Below are 18526 nucleotides of genomic sequence, written 5' to 3'. Positions count from 1 at the left end.
TCCCCAAAGCCCTGCTTTTATGCAGCACACCCCCATTCACTCAGCCTAGCTGTCAATCAAACATGCTAAGGGATGAGCCGGCCGGCTCACCACTTGGGCCAATCACACAAGCGTGCGACTTGAGTTACCAAGGTTACTCAGTCCAGGGTGCCTAAACCCCCTCCCACACCTCCTGTGGTACCGAGACAGAGTGGCACCACTTTTGGAGGCTTCTGTGGAGAAACCCGCCAAAAAGTGGAACAAAGGGCTCGACTTGGGTTGGAGTCACAGAAGAGAACACAAATGCCATTTTAGAATAGAGTCCTGCCAAAAAATACCAACCGGCGAATTAATATTAAATAAAAAAAACGGTGGTATGTTCGAGGCTATGGGAATTAGATAATTAAAGTTGGTAGCCTCGAACAATGGGAAAATCCCATAGGGATATATTCGCGGTCGAATATAAAAAGTAGTATCCACTGCCACCAGCCAAAACTCGATCAGGGGGGGCGGAGACGTGCCCCCTCGACTAACAGACTCTGGGGCAATCTAATTACCCCTACCAGTACTTCCACAATATGATGGTTTGTACTGGTTCTGTTCACAATTTAAGACTAGTAAAGCCAATGGTGACTTTACATGCCCTGGGAGACAGTAGTCGGTCCCAGGGTATGGAGTCTATGGTGGGGTGTCACTATGACACCCCTGTGTCACTGCACGGAGGGTGCTGTGTAACACACTTAGTAAAAACACGAGACCCTATGGAGTAAAGGACCCCATAGCCCATAAAACACATTACCAGTCAAAGGAACACCATAAATCATGTCCAAGAGTGGGAGAAAGAGTCTCACTCTTGGCAGGAGAAAAAAACAAACTCCAGAAATCCAGCAAAGCTGCTGGGGGACTCACTAGGTTAGGAAATTCAGCCTAAAGAGAGAATTCTCCATAACAGTAAGCTCTTTTGCTTCTCTTCAATTTTATTAGGTGATAAGCTGACAGTTCGTTTTCTTATTTCTTCTTCACGTTTAATTGCTCTTTGATGTTTCTTTTCCTTTTTAGACATAAAAAATTTCCATCCTGGGTCTGATTCAGCCTCATTTACATTAGAGATAACTATGTCCTCTTCCTTTTTTTTAACTTTCTTGTTTGTCAATCATTTCAACAAGTTCAGAGGGACTATCCGGAGTAAGAGGTTCTTTAATGACATAAAGACCTTCTTTTTGCTCCTTATGCGAAGAATCTTTGGATAATTTCGGTATCATCCTTTCGCTTAACATTAAATCTTCTAAGGTAGTTAATCTCTCATGGTGTAACTTAGCTAACTTTATGAGGTCAATTTTTTCAATCTCATCTTTAGAAGGATAGTATGTATCACAAGGTATGCTCATACTTTAATTCTTTTCACAAATACACCCTGATTTGGTAACTCGAAACATAGTCTCTATTGCTTGAGTTATCATGATGCCCGAGTATTTATTAGCAGAAGAATGAGTAGAAAGGTCAGTAGGTTTATTTACATGAAGGGAGGCCTGGAAAGATGCAATACCTTCATATGCAGACATAAACCCTTCTATTGTATTTAACTTTCCCAAAATGTCAGCCGAAGAGCTTTTCATTTCTTTAATTGCATAGTGTGTGTATTCATGGCCCTTGTCCAGAAGATTCAAAATGTGTGTTATAACCGGGAAGGTATGACAATTTTGTTCATTAAGATGTAACATAGTTTCATCAGTCAAATTTTGAGATATATTCCCTCTTCCTTTAGGCCTAGATGAATTATCTATGTTACCAGTGTTGGAAATACGTAAAGGATCAAATTCTTCATATGCATTGTCACCCCAATCTTTTGGTATCTCCAAAAACTGAGGAGGATGAACAACCACATCTGCCACTACAAACTTTCCCAACACAGGCTTAACTTCCAGAACTATATTGCTGCATATTTCACATTCTTTTTTAGTGTGTAAATGCACAAAATCTTTGTCGTCTTGGTGTAGAAACGGGCGTAGAGGGCCCTGTCAATGGACATAAACGCATGTCTAACTCCGCCATAATCACTGGTGCCAACATAGAGACATCAGCAATCTCTCCATTTCCTAAAGTTTCGACAGGTGAGGGCATCTCATGTGAATAATCAATACCGTTATTCTTGCCATTTTCCACGCACTGATCAGTACCATTTAGGTCGCTTAAATACAATACTTTTACATCAGTATTAGAAGAGGTAGGGGAAGAGTGTAATGAATGACATCCAACTTGACATCAATCACTGGCACAGAGGGGAAGTATAGGACGTCCTTTTGGGGGTCTACTTACGGGAGTTTCTAATACGATTCTGTCGCAGAAAATCCGTTGCCGAGCGGAGGACCAATTATTGGCAGTAGAAGTGACGTACCCTCAAGAAGAGGGAAGTGGCAAGCTATTGCTTATTAACCTCTACAATCCTCCTGGTGCAGGTATAAGAGAGTCCTTGCAAGAAGCCATACAGGATCTACTGTCTTCCTGGTCACTAGGATCAAACAACACCGCAGTAATGGTAGTGGGGGACTTTAACTGTCATATGGAAGATAAAACTAGTATATCCACTAATCCTGCCCTGAGTACTAGATGTAAAATGACCCATGGGAAAAGAGAAAAGGAAGGTCTGGGTTGGCTGCAATTATTCAAGTCTTGGGACCTGGCGATGATCAACGGCCGCACCATGAGTGATAGGCCGGGGACACACACTTGGTCTAACGGATCTTTAAGGAGCACTTTGGACTATGTATTCATGTGCCCCCTTATGCAGACAAGAGTGGCGGATATGTGGGTAAAGTCCAATAGCTGGAGCGATCATGCGGCAGTACTATGCTCATTCAGGACCCAGTATCCTGACACTCCCAAGATAAACATTGGAAGTATTGCAACTAACTGCACAGGAACCAGAATAGTTTGGTCTGAAAAGAATGTCAGAGCGGCCACAGAAACACTAAAGGGCGCCTTGGTGGACAGTGGGCGAGACTTTCACACTATGTCCGCCAATGAAATTGAAGAGTGGATATCCAGATTCTCAGGCCTACATGCAGCAACCAAAAAGAATTATGTCATACAAGAGGGAAAAGTGCCACTTCCCTATAATAGGAAAATTAGAGATGCTAAAAGAGAAATGAGAAGAAAGATACGCAGCCTAAAAGATCAGAATATCACGATAATTCGACATCAACAGAAATTAAGATCAATTAAAAACTGTTATAGGTCGGAGGTGAGAGGTATTAAGGCGATAGAGAAGAATACTGGCTACCAACGTTTGGTCAAAACTATCTGCTCCAGAAACTCGAGAAGCATATGGGCGTTATTGAACGAAAATAGAACCAAGGTCAAAGGCGCAATGACTAACCCAATAAACAAGAAAGTCTGGGAAAAATTCCTACTAGACCGTAATATGGAAGAAGAGGAGGCGGCAAATAGGACCACGGAAAAACCATCGATGTCTCAATTATTCGATATTTCTTCGGAGGCAATACTCAAAAAAATTATGATCCTCAAGTCCTCCAGAGCCCCTGGCCCTAATGGGCTGGCGAACGTGGTTGTAAAAAGTAACCCGGCCTTCTGAGCAGAACTATTCTCTATACTCTTCAATAAGGTATTTGCAGGGGGAGAAATCCCCCAAACCTGGCAAACGGCGATCTTGATCCCGGTGTATAAAAAAGGTAACCGCACTGACCCTAACAACTACAGACTTTTATCGATGCTGGATGTGTCGGGTAAACTTTTTGCTTCCCTTTTGCTTAGCGAACTGCATAAATGGGTGGAAGCTAAGCAAATACTTAGCAGATTTCAATGTGGCTTTAGACGGGAGTTCTCGACAGCACATAATCTTCTTGTAATGGACATACTACGTACGAGAGCACTCAGCAAAGATCAGCCACCATTGTATGCTATGTTCATTGATTTCAAGGCCGCTTTTGATTCAATTCCTAGAGCCAGGCTTTGGAATAAACTAGAAGCATTGGGTTGCCCTATAGGTTTGTTATATTATCTCAAACTACTACATCGAGATACCATGGTGAGCCTCCAACTTAACTTGGAGGGGCACTCAACCGATAAGGTTATTCAAAATAGAGGGGTGAAGCAAGGCTGTGTAACAGCCCCCCTCATATATAATCTGTATGTACATGATATTCCTGTGACACTAGCGGAGGCAAATAATTGTCCTCCAAAACTTGGTGGGGAAAAGTGCGTGGTCCTGGCATATGCAGACGATCTGGTAGTTCTAGATAACACTGTTGGCGCCCTCAGACGCTCTGCACATGTCCTTTGGGAATATGCCAAGCTTAATGGTTTGACCATCAACCTGCAGAAGACCAACGTATTAAGATTCACTAGGAAAAGAACAACTCGTGTGAACCTGATAGTACATGAACAGATAATTATGTATGCCCCTTCTTATCGCTATCTTGGAGTGGAGATAGAGCCCCTAGGCGATTACACACTTTGCAAACAGGATCGGAACAACAGGGCCCTCCAAGTGATCTCGCTTATAGCATCCTTTACCAACAAGCAAGGGGGCTTTACTATGTGGGGAACTCGCCATCTCTACATGCAAGTCTTCGCCCCAATGGTCATTTATGGCCTGGAGTCACTGCTGACGATGAATCTGGCATGGTTACAAGTACTGGAAGGAAAGTTCTGGCGACGTATGCTGGGACTACCACCGGGGGTGCCTATGGCTCTGATAAGACTAGAGCTAGGTCTTCCTTCACTCAGGGCCATGGTACTAAAAAGAAGAGCTGGCTTCTACCTGGTTCCCCTAATGCCCTATTAGGGACACTCCATCAGGAATTAGACAAAAAATCTACCACGGCATCCCTATACAAAGATATGGGTAAATTTCTTAACGAAATTGGCTGGATGCACAGAGAGGCAACTGTCACCAAAGATATGCTAAATGCCCTGAGGAAAAAGGTAGACCTATGGGATTGGCTAGAGAACTTTGCCCACTTGGAATCTCTCAAATCCTATCATTTTGTGACTTAGAGTATACAAGTTCATGAAACCACAGGACTATCTTCTCCTATGCCCTACTAGAAGACTCCGCCGTTTCATCATCTTATTCAGACTGGAACAACTGCCCACCCTATCTAGAATAGGAGTAAGGGAAAACATACCTGCAGCAGAGCGAATTTGCCGAGTGTGCAAATCTCCTGCATGCCTGGAGACGACAAGACACGTATTAACGCAATGTAGAGCAATTAAGAAGACTATTGTCCACTATCTGGGAGAATTTGTGCATGATCCGCTATCTATACCCAAACTTATGTTTTGGCGCTATTGCACTAATACATCGAACATGCATCTATTCATAGCCCTGTATAATGTCTGGCAACAGATAGAACATGAAGTGGGAAAATGAGCAAACTCTATCATTGACGTTTGGGTAACGATCTGTAGAGGCTTTTTATACTTGACACAGCTGTCCAAATACTAGTTTTGAATAATATGAAGGCTGTATCAGCAATTATGTTTATCTTGATCCCCTACCACAATTCCCACCCCTCTTGTTTGGATTTTAGATTTCAGATTTGTGCCGTATGTGGTGTTAAATATTGGTAGGATGAGTTTAGATGCAAGATTTTATATGTAAGATTTTCATTTTTAATGTTTATTGATATATGTGTAAAGTTTGAATTTATTTTTCATACTATATCACATTAAATAATTTAACTTGTTCTTCAGTATGTGCAACAGAGGCATTATATGGCAATTTCGATAGAAATTGTATTATTGACGGTGTAGCAAATGAACTGAGCTCATACTGAGCTCTCGGATCCTCTGCTCAGTATGAACTTCCAGGAGCGTAACATCAGATACTATCGCACCTCTATTTTTATTTTTTGTAGGACCGTTGTTCTTTTTGTCCACCACTGCCGTCAGGCGCTTACCATTTCTAAGGCTTGTTTCTATTTTAGATAAACCTCTAAACATGCACACTTAAATTATAGTTTAAACAATGTAAGAGGGCAACAATAAATAAAGAGATGAACCAACTCATCCAAATTGTTTCAATATGTAAACGTCACTAGAACATAGCTCTCATAAATTAGCACAAGGGAGGTCAGGGTTCAAAGGCACAGAGGCCCACAGTCACCCTTATTCAAATAATACTTTTCCGATGTAAGAATATTATTGGTCCAAATTCAGACAATATTGAGTGTTTCAGAAGGCTCCCAGGCTATTACGCCACACGGTCACCTTCACACACCAAGAACCATACAGTTGAACAAAATAATTGGTTCCTATACATAGGGCTTATTGTCACACAGTGCCAAATCAGGGGCTCAAAGACACAGAGACCCGCAGTCACCCCCAAGTTTTGAGCAGGCGTAAGAATGTCACGTAAATGGATATCTCTGTAATCAGAGATCTTGCGATGGCTTCAATGACTTTGGCGCATTAAATCGTAGCATGCGTTAAGCTTCCACAACAATGAATATGCCGCTTTACTACTCATAAATCGAATGAAGTCACATGGCAAGCCAAATCCTTTATCGAAGCGTAGCACGAACTGACTCCAGGGAGGTTGAGCGAGTATCCAAAGTCACACAAACAATGTCCTAGAGTCGCGCACAATGATTTCAATTGAGACACAATTCTGGTGTAAATGCGCACGTTTTAAAGTTATTTAAAGGCATTCATTAATCAAGGTGCACACCCAGATTTCCAATAGGGTACTACAGTACTAACTGGAGGCCCTTTCTCTGGGACCTCCACTTCAAACAGCGTAGATTAAAGCTATATAAGTCGTTGTTCACATCGGGAGCAGGCACGAGGAACATTTTTGATATAGTATCTCATGAGAAAGACACGTAGGGCTATTGATGTAGAAGCCTTACCGTTCCGGAGTGGTGCGCAATCAATTCTTTATATGCAGTCTACAGACTGCTCCACTAGTCCACTAAAACACAAACACATAAACACACAGCTGGCACGCTGCGCTCCGCGCCTGCGCGGTATGTTTAGGATTTCTTGATAGCAGATTGTAGCAATAGAAGTAGGACTGGTCAAGTTGAAAGATCAGCCAAGCCCCACTGCAGGAATACGGAGCTCCACAAAGGCAGAACCTCTTCACAGTAACACATAAACACACAGCTGGCACACCACTTCAGTATTCTCTCGTGTCGCCTTCACTCGACCGCTTGCTTGCACGCTTGGAAGCTACATGTCCTGGTCCAGTTCAGCACTGCTTTCACGGCTGATTCGAACCCCCCGGGCTTCTCTGACAGGATTTCTCATCCTCCATTTATGACACGTAGCTGGGCCTTGCATAGCAAGTGTAAAAGTCCCTTTTCTCTGGTGTCTGAGTACTCTGACAATATTCTTCTCAGTATTGTATTCATTTTCCTTCTCACAGGGATTTAAGGTTTCTACGCTGCAGTAACAAACATTCATTTGTTCTTCCTGTCTTCTTTGGATAGAAGTTGTTGGTGAGTACTTGGGGAGTTCCTCTTTGAAACAAGAGTCCTTGTCCCCAAAAAAGGGGGGAGGAGTCTCTACCGGTGGGATCCTGCTTGCCTCTATGCCTAGGGGGAGGATATTGCGTAGCGGCCTCACTTCCATAGCGTCACAGGGAAAGGCTACCCCAGGTGAGAAATGACTAAATCCTGCGATTCGTCACAAAAGGCACTGGTCATCAGTAGAAGATGAGGTTAGTGGAGGCTCCACATTAGGGGAGGGTAAAGATATCCCTCTGGACAATGCCTTGATTGTTATCTAAAATAGTCTCCACTTCTGAAAAAACATCCTTTTAACCCAGTTGCCCAAGCTCTGTCTTGCAATGTTTTAGTAGGGACACTACCTCAGTGTAAACATGCTTTCTTTTTAAGGGATAAGGCTCCATGAATTCCATAAAGGAAGACCTCTTGGCCATGGTAGTCTGAGGTTGTCCTTTGGTCCACATTTTGTAAAATTGTTTTAATGTGGTCTGTTCCACCTCATTTGATATTTTTATCTGGTTTTGAGAGTTCAGTAATCCCCTTTTTTGCATAGCTGAAAAAGAGAATACTCCCCCTGACTTTTGTGTGTTGGCTTACCCAAAGTCGATGAGCCTTGTTTTGTGTGCCTGAACGTTTAGTCTGCTAAGCAGAGTGTTCTGACCTTTACTTCAAATGAACATCAACCAACTTATGTTCCAGTGTAGACTCCGTATGGGCTACGCTTGAACTTGAATGACTATATTCCACCTTCAACTTCACAGCCTGCATAGAGGCTTCCGTACCAAACTTTGCGTGGCTCATTTGACTTCGATGTTGGCTTTGTTTTTATATGGGCAGCCTTGTGGATGCCATATGCTAATGCTTCCTCCATCACAAACCCCTCTGTTTCATTCACAACATTGAAGCTGTTTTTTTTCTACCTCTGGACCCTCAACCTTAGCAGGTTACTTGTCCTGTGAGTATTATTTCTGCACGGCATAAGCAGCCCATCATTTTGATCTGTGTTCCTTCAATGTTTTTGGTTTAAAAAGCTGGCAACCTTTACATCTTTCCACCCTATCGTCTTGTGGGAGACAACTGTTGCACACTCAGTGCATGTCTTTCCAGTGAAATTTGATATTGCAGACTGGGCAGAATGTAAAGGGTATGTTTTCCATGGACGCAGAGGGGAAACTAGGGAGTTATATTTGGAAACCAAGGGATATTGATGCATTCTACACACTGCCTGCGTTAACGTGCTACGATCATCCCCACTCTTCCCTACTGTCAGCCGTTCTGCGTAGAGTCCTCGATTGTAGCTCATCAGTCACTTGTTCTATTTGTGATTGTCTCAGTGTGTAGACCTCGACGGAAGTTGCAGATTCGTTCGGGTCTGTCTCACTCCCACAGTCTGTTCTAAAGCTTTTGTTGTCAAACACAACAAAATTATAGAATAATCCTAACTCCACATGTAAACCTTCAGCCTAATGACAGAAAAAGACAACCTGAGGGATCATGGGTACATGTTCACGTGGAGCAAGTAGGGAGAGTATGACCGGAACGTCTGTCTGCGCCTCTTTTCAAATTCGAAAGAGAAAAAAAACAAGATCTGACACGCTGTATCAAGCACCAACTGCGGCCTGTGCAAAGCAGGTGAATCTAAACCGATTAAAAAAACCTCTGAAAAATATATGCGGCTTGGAAATAAAACTGCAGGCATGTTGACGCAATGTCTGTATTTATGTGGAATATTATGGGTAACTTCCTAAGCATTGAATGTTAGTGGACCACCATTCATTTCTTGACTTATTTTTTTTTTTGGAATGAATATTCCATTTAGAAACAGCCTGTTTCGTGTCCCAGATTTTGAGGTTGGGTTGTTTTAGTGGGAAATATTAGATCAGGCATATTTCTCCATAAAATTAATCAAAGACCTGAAATGCAACTATATTTCATAAATAGAAGTTAATCCATAAATACTTTGTAATACATATATTGTCTGAAGAACAAAAAGAATGTTTTGATTGAGGAACTTGGATGACTAATTATCAGCAGGTTCTTACCAGTTGCAATGGTCAGAAAAAGAACGCTATCTGGAAAGAAACAAACCTTATTGCCAGCGTTATTGCTCCCAATTTTGCTTAGGTTTCTATCCATAAAGGAAAATATTTCTTAATGATGCCACTTTCTAATATAAGGGGAGATCAACTGCTAGCTCTATCCATAGCTTTAGATGGTCCCCTTCTCCAGTCTGTGTACTCTTTGTAAGTCATTTTGGATGGGAACCATTCAATTGAAAAGCGCTAGACTGACTATTACCCCAAGAGGTATAAAACAGTCTGCTAGTTGTGCTTTGCTAGTTGCCACATTGAAAAGAGAAAGGTCTGAGTTAAGATTAGCTGATAGTTATCAACTTAATAAAGTCAGTAGGATAATACTACTATTATCCTACTGACTTTCTATTTGACATACCCTGCACAACCCCATGACCACAGGAATGAAATGTGTGCTGCCTAAAAGAGTTTATTGTATAGGGGTTTGTTCACTGTTATCAATCTTGCATAGGTTACGGACCAAAGTAATATGTCATCTCAGCTGTAAATAAGCAATTAGAGGACAAAAATGGTAACAAAAGGAAATTGGAGGGGGCAGATCACGGACTGTCTCTGCAGAACTACTCAAGTGTTGAATTAAGAATGTAAACAAAGTATATGCGATGTCCAATGGGTAAATTACTAAGTCGTCTAGAAAATATAGTTGAAAAATACAAATTTGGTAGAAGTTGCATTAATCAATATAGTGTGTTAAATGGAAATAGTGTATTTTATGAACTCTTGTAGAAAATGTTTTCTTTAATGTTGCATCAACTTGATCAAGGAGCAGTTTTTCATGCCCCAATATGTGAGACTTTTTTTGTAAAGTAAAACAAAATTGTACAAAAATGTACAATGATATGGAGGCAATTATATTGCAACAAGATTAGTTAAATTATGAAATACTTCCAACTTTGTATTCTGATTAATTCCCAATTCTGTCTCTCGCAGTACATATTCATTTGGCTTCTTTTTGCCGTAGTCCTAGTGTTTTTTCACCCCTGTCGGGAGTCTAGTATGCTCTACTCCCCTGCATCTGAATATATCTAGGTTTAAACCAGCACATTGCGGTTTCCAATGTGCTGCAAATGGTTACTGTGAATGCTTATTATTAATTGTGTGGAAATGTTCTTGAAAGAGTTTTTAATTGTGAAATCATACTATCAATATACCACTTTTGCTTCGGTCTAAGTTTGTAATACTTATCAAAGGCTGCATTTTGAAATGAAACATGGTTCCTTTAGCTTAAAGGGAATGTCATTCCTGAGGCTGTATGCTGGGATTTTAAACATGTAAATAATTATTGCTGCCTGTTGATTTTCAGTAAATTGGCATGTTTAGGACACAGTGTTCAATGGAGCTCTGTAAATCCAAGAAGTGTATTTGGTATGTGTCGCCTTCTCTGGTGCATGTGAGATTTTTATTATTGAGGAAGATGGTGAAATCAAATTGTAGTCTATAAAGCGTCACCAAAAGACTAGTGGGTTGCGCTTGTATTCTAGCTGATATTTATACACTTGTACTTCAAGGTTTCCAATAACGTTTGCATAAGTAGAAGCAAATGTAGCTGTCATGGCTGTACCTTGTTGTTGACAGTATATTTTTTTAAATCAAAATATCATCTAATCTAAAATCTTGCATTTCAAGAATCGTTTTTTGCACCATGTAGCTCGCAGTATGTGTAAGAATTCTTGGACAGCTGAAATGTGTTGGCTCAAGTGGTGCAGGCAATGTCTCAATGATCTTAAGTTGCTTTTCTTAAACGGGGCGTTCTATAGTAGATCTAGAGTTACAGAAACAAGGTTATTTGCGTAGAGTCCAAGAGGTGCTATTCATTGGTAGTAAGTAACCCAGCTGTTCTCGTTGAGTCAAGGAAAGGGAAGCACCAGTGTGGTTGCCTGTTGTGAAGATGCTGATATGTGCAGAACCCAGCAGTACTTTGTGTTTCCTGGGATCAGGGGTAAACATTTAAAGTTACAGCCCGCCATAAATTCACTCACCACCTCAACTCTACACATACACACAGCACACCAATTCTTACTTGCCAAGAGTCAATTATCACAAACCTCTAAGGTGCCAGACGTATTCGACTGCTTCAGGATGAGTCCCAACGATTGACAAATATTTGAGTCAGGTACTTTTATTCTTATAAAATCATGGGAGCTGAATGCACCTCAAATTTCGAAGCGGGTACATCGCACCATTCAAATGTCTGACAGCCACCCAATTGGGCTGTTGGCCACTTTCAAACTTCCCGGATTTCTTCCCAGGCAAATATTCAAGCTAGTGATTCAGCAGCAAATCCCATTTACCCATTCATACCTTCGGCCAGATTTGGTTATGGCTACTCTGTGCCCTCCAACTTGGAATCTAAGGAAGGGTCGGACCGTATATAGCCATGAAGTTATTTTGATGCTTGAAAGGTAACCGCAGCTCCCATGCATTCAGCTCCCATGATTTTATAAGAATAGAAAGCTCACTGAATGCATAATGTTAAAATGGATTTCTGAAATCTGGCTGTGTGGGCAGAGGTTCAGAAGGCCAGCCTAGTTTATTGGAACAGGGTAACCTTCTGGACAAGCAGGTCTAATCAAGGTAGCATTGGCTATAGGGTGCACCAGTCTGACTCCATTATTATTTTAATTACATTTTAACACAGACACATTAGTCCTTTATTTGCGGCGGTCAAGACTAGTTCTCGGAAGGGGTGAGGGTGACTGAAAGACCTCAATGAGCACACAGAGTAAAGGACACTACAATTCACTCCCAGTCAGGTGTATATATATTAAAAATACAAATAAATGTATTCAAGGCCTTTTGAGTTTCAACGCACAGTAATTATCAACAGTAATACTTTTAAACCAACAGAATCCTATTACAATACATGTATACAAGACCAGGTGGCCTAAAGGGTTAATGCACGAAATGGGTCCACAACCTAAAAAGGAAAGGGAGCAAGCAGTTTAAATAGTATTTAGGCAATTCTGCAGTAATCAAATCCTAACTGAAAGGCAGTCCAATGGAGCCTATTGCTCAAATGTACTTGCAATGCTGGCGCACGTGGTAGTGCAGAAGGGCAAAAACGTGGTCTCTTGTAGGGTCCGTAGTAGCTCAGGAAGGTGGGTGAGGTGATGCAGAATAGTTCCCACTATTCGTGGAGGGTCTCCCCAAAAGGGCAGAACAGCGTCCAGGAGTTGGGAATGGTTCGATAGCTCAGGCTATCTGTGAAAAGGAGAGTGGCCCTCAGGGGACACTTGTGCGTACAAGTGGGTGGATGCGCTAGGGACCACCGGTAAGGGTTGCTAGTATTCGCCGGCCCCGTTCCTTCGGCGCACTAAGGATCAAACTTCGGCAGTCGAGTCCACTTCGGTTGCTGGTTAAAATGAGGCAATTGTGCGGCTCTGCGGCTATCAGCTGCGAAGTTACAGCATTGATTCCCAAATGGGACCGTGGCGATTTCTCCGTTCCTGGTAGATGGATCAGGCCAGTTTCACTGTAGCAGGCTTCAGGGCACAGCAGCAAGGCACCTGCAAAGTTTGTCACACGGCTCGGCGACACAGTAACCGCGCGTGTACACCGGTTCGGTTGCTCGCTTTACTCCAGACCTGGGAATGCCAAGTGTGCGAAATTCGGAATGAGTGTGCCGTGAACACAGAGCTTGCTATGTACCTAGTTTCAATGGTCTCCTCCAAACGGCGGCAGTGTCAGAGCAAATGTCCTGCACAAGCTGGTCAGCCCACTAGGTGGCCCAGGGACACTTCCAAGAAGGCTTACTTGCAGGGTTTGATGAAGGTGCTGAGAATAGTTGGTCCCTCTATTCTAATGGGTCGAAGCGTCTTCGCAGCTCTTCTATTTCGATAAGATGCAGAGGGGTCCAGCGGGCTCAGGGTTACAAACCTTCCAGTGGGTCACCAGCGGTTCCTCGACTCGGCTTCTTAGTTTCAGGATGCTTGGATCCTATCCTAGGTTCAGTGAGAAGTCAAGATCGACCTAGTATGGGTGTGTGGAGCCCTCTTATCCAGAATCTCCTTCGTGCCAAAACGAAGAGGACCCAATGGGAGATCTGCTCACATACAGGTAGACCAGACGTAGACCATTCACGGACCACGGTGGTCCCAGTCATTCACAGCACACCAGACTCTCTGGCACCCAGGATGTGGATTGCAACTAGACAGTCCAGCCCACATCCTGGGGGCACGCACACAAGGCATGCAGAAACCCGCAAAAGCTTTGCGTTTCGCTTGAGAATGCATGCCCAAATAAGGACTGACCCGGGTCCGATTGACCTGGGGAAGGTGAAGGGGCAAGATGGCCAAAGGACAGGACAAATAACCTCGTGGCATGGCCATTTTGGATCCAGGCCACCTTTCTGTGCCAACCGCGGTAAGTGCGGTTTGCATGGCAAGAAAGGGTTAAAAATACATTAAAATATAAGCTGCCACCAGCACTGTCCGATGCGCATCTGCACTTTTTCCTAAAAATCCTTCGAGGGTGTCTAGGGACTTTGGAAATGGCAGGAAGACCCATGTGAACTGTACTGTAAAGTACACTTGTAACATGTTACAGAAAAGTTTACCCATAATAATGTGGGTGAAAAGCCCAGTGGAGCGCAGCTGAAGGCTGTGCTCCACTGGCAAAGCCAGGCTATGGTGTTTAACAGTAGCAAAACGTTTGGGGGTTACACAACTCGAGGGAAAACTTCAAATAAATGTGAATCTTTCCTAATACATAAGCATGATAGTTCTTTATTAGTTAGTCAAAGGAAATTGGAAATGCATCAGTATAAAGGTAGGAAAACCTTGACCGATGCCCTTGCACCTGCTCCCCTTTTCTCCTGATCAATAAGCCGTTGTGTAGGGGCTCCTTAAGTTTTCAGACAGTGGATATATTGGGACTTTTCCCAGAAAACGGTTGTCCAATTTAGGAATACCCTATAATTTGTGGAGGGAAGAAATGTATTCTTCTCACTCCACTAATACAGCCATGTAACGCTGAGTTGAATGTTTTAAGTGAAAGAGAACCTCCGAGTGCCGGAGTTGCCACAGAGCAGAAAGAGCAATCTAAGGAGTTGGTACTGAAGATAACATTATTTTGGGAGCTTTGCAAATTTGTGACACAGGACTGATCCAGCGTTGTGCTTGTCTTCTACTGAATGTATTGCTGTCAAGTCATGGTACATGGCCGTATTGATTTTGGAGAACTGGCACAAGGGCTATGAGCGATATTATGAAAAATCTGCTACTATACATTTCGGGTCCCTCAGTGAGAAGGAAAATGTTACCTATTACAATAACTATCAGATAGATAAGGCAGATTAGACCCCACTCTGGTCGTCGGCCAGTTCACTCACAGGCTCAATTATTGCGCACTTTAATTTACTGTGAAAATTGCAGTAACGAAAATGTTGTAGCCACGATCCTGCGCGAGGCAGGTCTGGGGGTTGCAGGGCAGTCCCCTGCATCCTTACCGCAAACGGGTTTGGGAGTTAAAGGGTTGTTAATAAAGATTCCAATACAGTAAGGACACAGTCTGGAGGAGCCGGGTGGAAAGAGGTGAGTGAGTGGGGATGTAACGGTCCAAAAAAAGCAAAGGAAGCCAACAGTGCTTTCCCGGTAAAGCATGGAGGGAGGTGGCAGATGTCTCGCAGGCGGCACCTTTGGTACATCCTCCGGCATGAAGACAAGATTAAAACATCCCGACACGCTAACTTTGCACTATGTGTACACTGCGTGCCGCCATTTTTTAATTCTGAAATGTCCGATTCAGCATTTTCGTGGGCGCAGTGATTACATAGATCCATATCTCCGTTTGGGTACGACGTTCAATCATCGCCCGTTTTCTTTTTTTGCAGCAATGTTGCCGAATTTTTGCTAAAAAAGAATCGAAAAATGTGGGGGGCCATATAAGGAAGGGGTAGGGTGGGTTGGTGTATAGGGCATAAACAATAGTGGAGGGTGGATTGGATTGAACCCCAATAAAACATTTTTATGATTCGATTATTTTTTTGGTGCAAAAAAGTTCCGGCAAAAAATGCTGCGGAAAGAAACCGGTGAAGAATGAACATGGAACCCTCAGTTAGCTATGTTGATTTGGAGGTAGCTTTTCCCTTACAGACACCCAGAAAGATCCTTTGTGCTGCCTTACTGTGCTGCATGTTAATGATGAGTGTCGGGGAAGAGACCGCATTCATACTGTGATTTATGTATAAAGTAGAAGAGCAAAGCATTGACCATCTTCCCTGTATTCTTTCTACAGATCAGCACCTGTCACCCTCTTCTGCACCCCCAAGTCCTGCAGCTCCTTGTCAAGCTCTTTGAGACGGAGCACTCTCAACTTGATGTCATGGAACAGGTAATTTTCACATTTCCTAGATGCAATAAAAGAATATGACACTGTGCCCATGAGCGAGAGATCTATTATTCAGTTGGTGCTCTTCCAGGATCTTGACCATTAATCTTTAGTAAAGTGTGTCTGCATAGCAAAGGTGCATCATGCCGGAAGATTACTGGGAATGTGACATCCTTTACTGATTAGTAGATTGTGTGACCAAGAAGAGTGGTCACCAAGGGAGCCTCATTGGTGCATGTGTGTAACCCCATTGCCTGTGCAGTATTGGGGCCTCATAATGGGACATTTCATGTGTCTTTTCCTTTGCTTTGATATGGGTTGTCAAAGGGTTTATTGAAGGAGAGCTTCTTGCTCCCCCCCCCCCCCATTAGAGTCCCACCTTTTTGTGTTTTTCCTTGCACCTTAATCCTTTCTCACCTCTGAAGCCGCCGAGATCCTGGTTCTTGTATTGTATTACACAGAGTACAGTGTGTGATATGTTGCTTCCACAAGATCCAACCATCTCTTTAGATGTATGCACTGTTATGTGCAAGCTGACCCTGTGAATCTCCTCTGTATGCCAGCTGAAAACCTGATTAGGCTGACGCCAAAATAGTTTAATGGGAGTGGCTTGAAAAGGATGACCTTACTTAGATTTGAGGCAGAATGCTTTAAATAATGAGAATCCTTTATTACTGTAACAGTACATTTCGATATCAAGAAATGTAGGCAAAAAGCAATAACTCGGTGCCTGCGATTTCTGCCGTTTCATGTATAACTCTAAACAAGACCCTTAATGGAACTGCTTATGCAGTTTACTCACCTTGTGCTGTCAGTGTAGGAGGACCGTTGTGGATGAGTTTTGTATTAAAGCTCCAATGCTCAGAACGCTAGCCTACCAATGAACAGACTACCCCTTAATTTAAAAGAATTATTCTTTCTCGTTGGTTCTAATATAATTTTACAGCGCATTCTGTTGGCTGCTTTTCTTTTTGAAGTTGTGATTTTCAGAGCTCACAGGTAATCACGGATGTCGGCCTGCCTTCCTTCCCAGTATTTTCAGTGCGACACTAGCGCCTTTTGTCAGGTAGCCATTACTATTGCCGCTAGGAGAACCTGAGTGAAAAAAAGTCAAGACGTGCCAACAATTGGTGGTATATTGTGTATAGAGCATGCTAGCATGTGGCAATACAAAACGTTTTTTTATAGTTTGGATAGTTCTGACCTTTAGATTGATAGGGTCAAATTGATGCATTAATCAATAGATTTGTTGCTTGGGGTGAATGTTTTGGGGGTCCACTTGAAATACAGCAGAGTTTACATTAATGCAAAGCTTTAAAAAACTCGAGGGTTGAGGGTAGCCTTTTATTCTTACTGATCATGCAACCAGGGGCACGCTCTTGGTCTTTCGCAAAATGAAAATGCCTGTTAGCATCTTACTTTTTATTTATTTTATTGTTTAGTTTATCAAAACCTTTACAATATTACACAAAAACATGTCAATTACAAGATGATAAAACATATAATTGCACGCCAAAGAAAAAAGAATAGAAAAAGGAAATAATAAAGTAACATCTTAAGAGAAGAAAATAAGAAAAAAGAAATTCATTCATTACTAAGTAGCACAAAAGTCTCCAAGAGAAAATGGTGCAAGGCTATTAGCAGCGAAACACCCTCACCCCACATTAGTCAAGTCCAAAAAAACTCATCAAGACAATCAGCACCCAGAGAAATCTTCCCTTCAAAATGACGCTCCCTTAGTTCAATCAAACTCAAACACACTGTGACCAAGTGTTTCAAAGTTTCGATGCTACTAGCATGTTTGCAAATGCGACAATCGGTCAAGTCAGCCCTGCTTGGTTTCCAACAGCTCACTCGGTCCAGTGTGGGTAGCTGATTCAGGAAATATACGTAGGTATCTTGGTGTATCGCCTCTTTTCCTAATGAATCTGGTGTACTCCTTGTACCCAATGTATGATTTTACTTTTTCACAGGTACAAGCCCAATCAAATCTAAATAGCTTGGTTTTAGTAGAGAGTGGTTGATCAATGAGCTCTTCCTCTGACGAACAAACATTTTCTAAGATGTTCATCACCTTGCCTTTGAAAATAGTGATAGAATCAACAGAACCACCCTCAACCATAACCTTCAAATCCTCATACAAGAAATGACGTGGAGGTGAGATCATTTTTCGGCATAGGTCGTTAACTGTCCCCACTGGTGTCTAGTTCGAAGAGAAATGAGTTCTAACTCATGTCTCACAATTGCATTGGGCAAAGACATGGCAAGACACAAAGTTTCCTTCCGTATCTGGCCCTGAATAGAAACCAGGTAACGGGCCAAGTCAACATTGCTTATCTCAAGGCCATAGAGCAAAACTGGTTACATTTTTGCCAAATAGTATCTCAGCATTGGTGTAATTGAAAACATACAGAGCTGATGATGCATCCATTTTAATTGGGAAAGCAAAGCCGCATCTTGTCCTTCAAAGAAGTTTTACAGACCTCTTGTGAACTGCTGTTGGAAAGTTTGTACTCTAGATAGCTTAGTGAAAGCACTCTATCCAGACTGCAGCCACCGATAGACCAATGCATGGTCTTAGGTTTAGCTTTGGAGGTGAAGATTAAAATGTTTTATTTTTGTCAACTTACCACCAGGTTATTTATTAGTAGTGGC

At 42.4% G+C, this 18526-nt stretch overlaps 1 protein-coding gene across 1 annotated transcript in view; it reads left to right on the top strand.

Moving 5' to 3' along the window:
- NELFCD (negative elongation factor complex member C/D) overlaps window positions 1-18526 on the top strand; it is a 591264-nt gene that overhangs the window by 426892 nt on the left and 145846 nt on the right. The window contains exon 12 of the mRNA XM_069651053.1: window positions 15779-15874. Coding sequence (XP_069507154.1) covers window positions 15779-15874 — 96 coding nt within the window. The remainder of the gene's footprint in view (window positions 1-15778; window positions 15875-18526) is intronic.

The sequence above is a fragment of the Ambystoma mexicanum genome, chromosome 3p (genome assembly GCF_040938575.1).
Source record: "Ambystoma mexicanum isolate Mex_15411 chromosome 3p, UKY_AmexF1_1, whole genome shotgun sequence".
Taxonomy (NCBI): domain Eukaryota; kingdom Metazoa; phylum Chordata; class Amphibia; order Caudata; family Ambystomatidae; genus Ambystoma; species Ambystoma mexicanum.
This window is presented reverse-complemented; position numbering and strand designations above follow the sequence as displayed.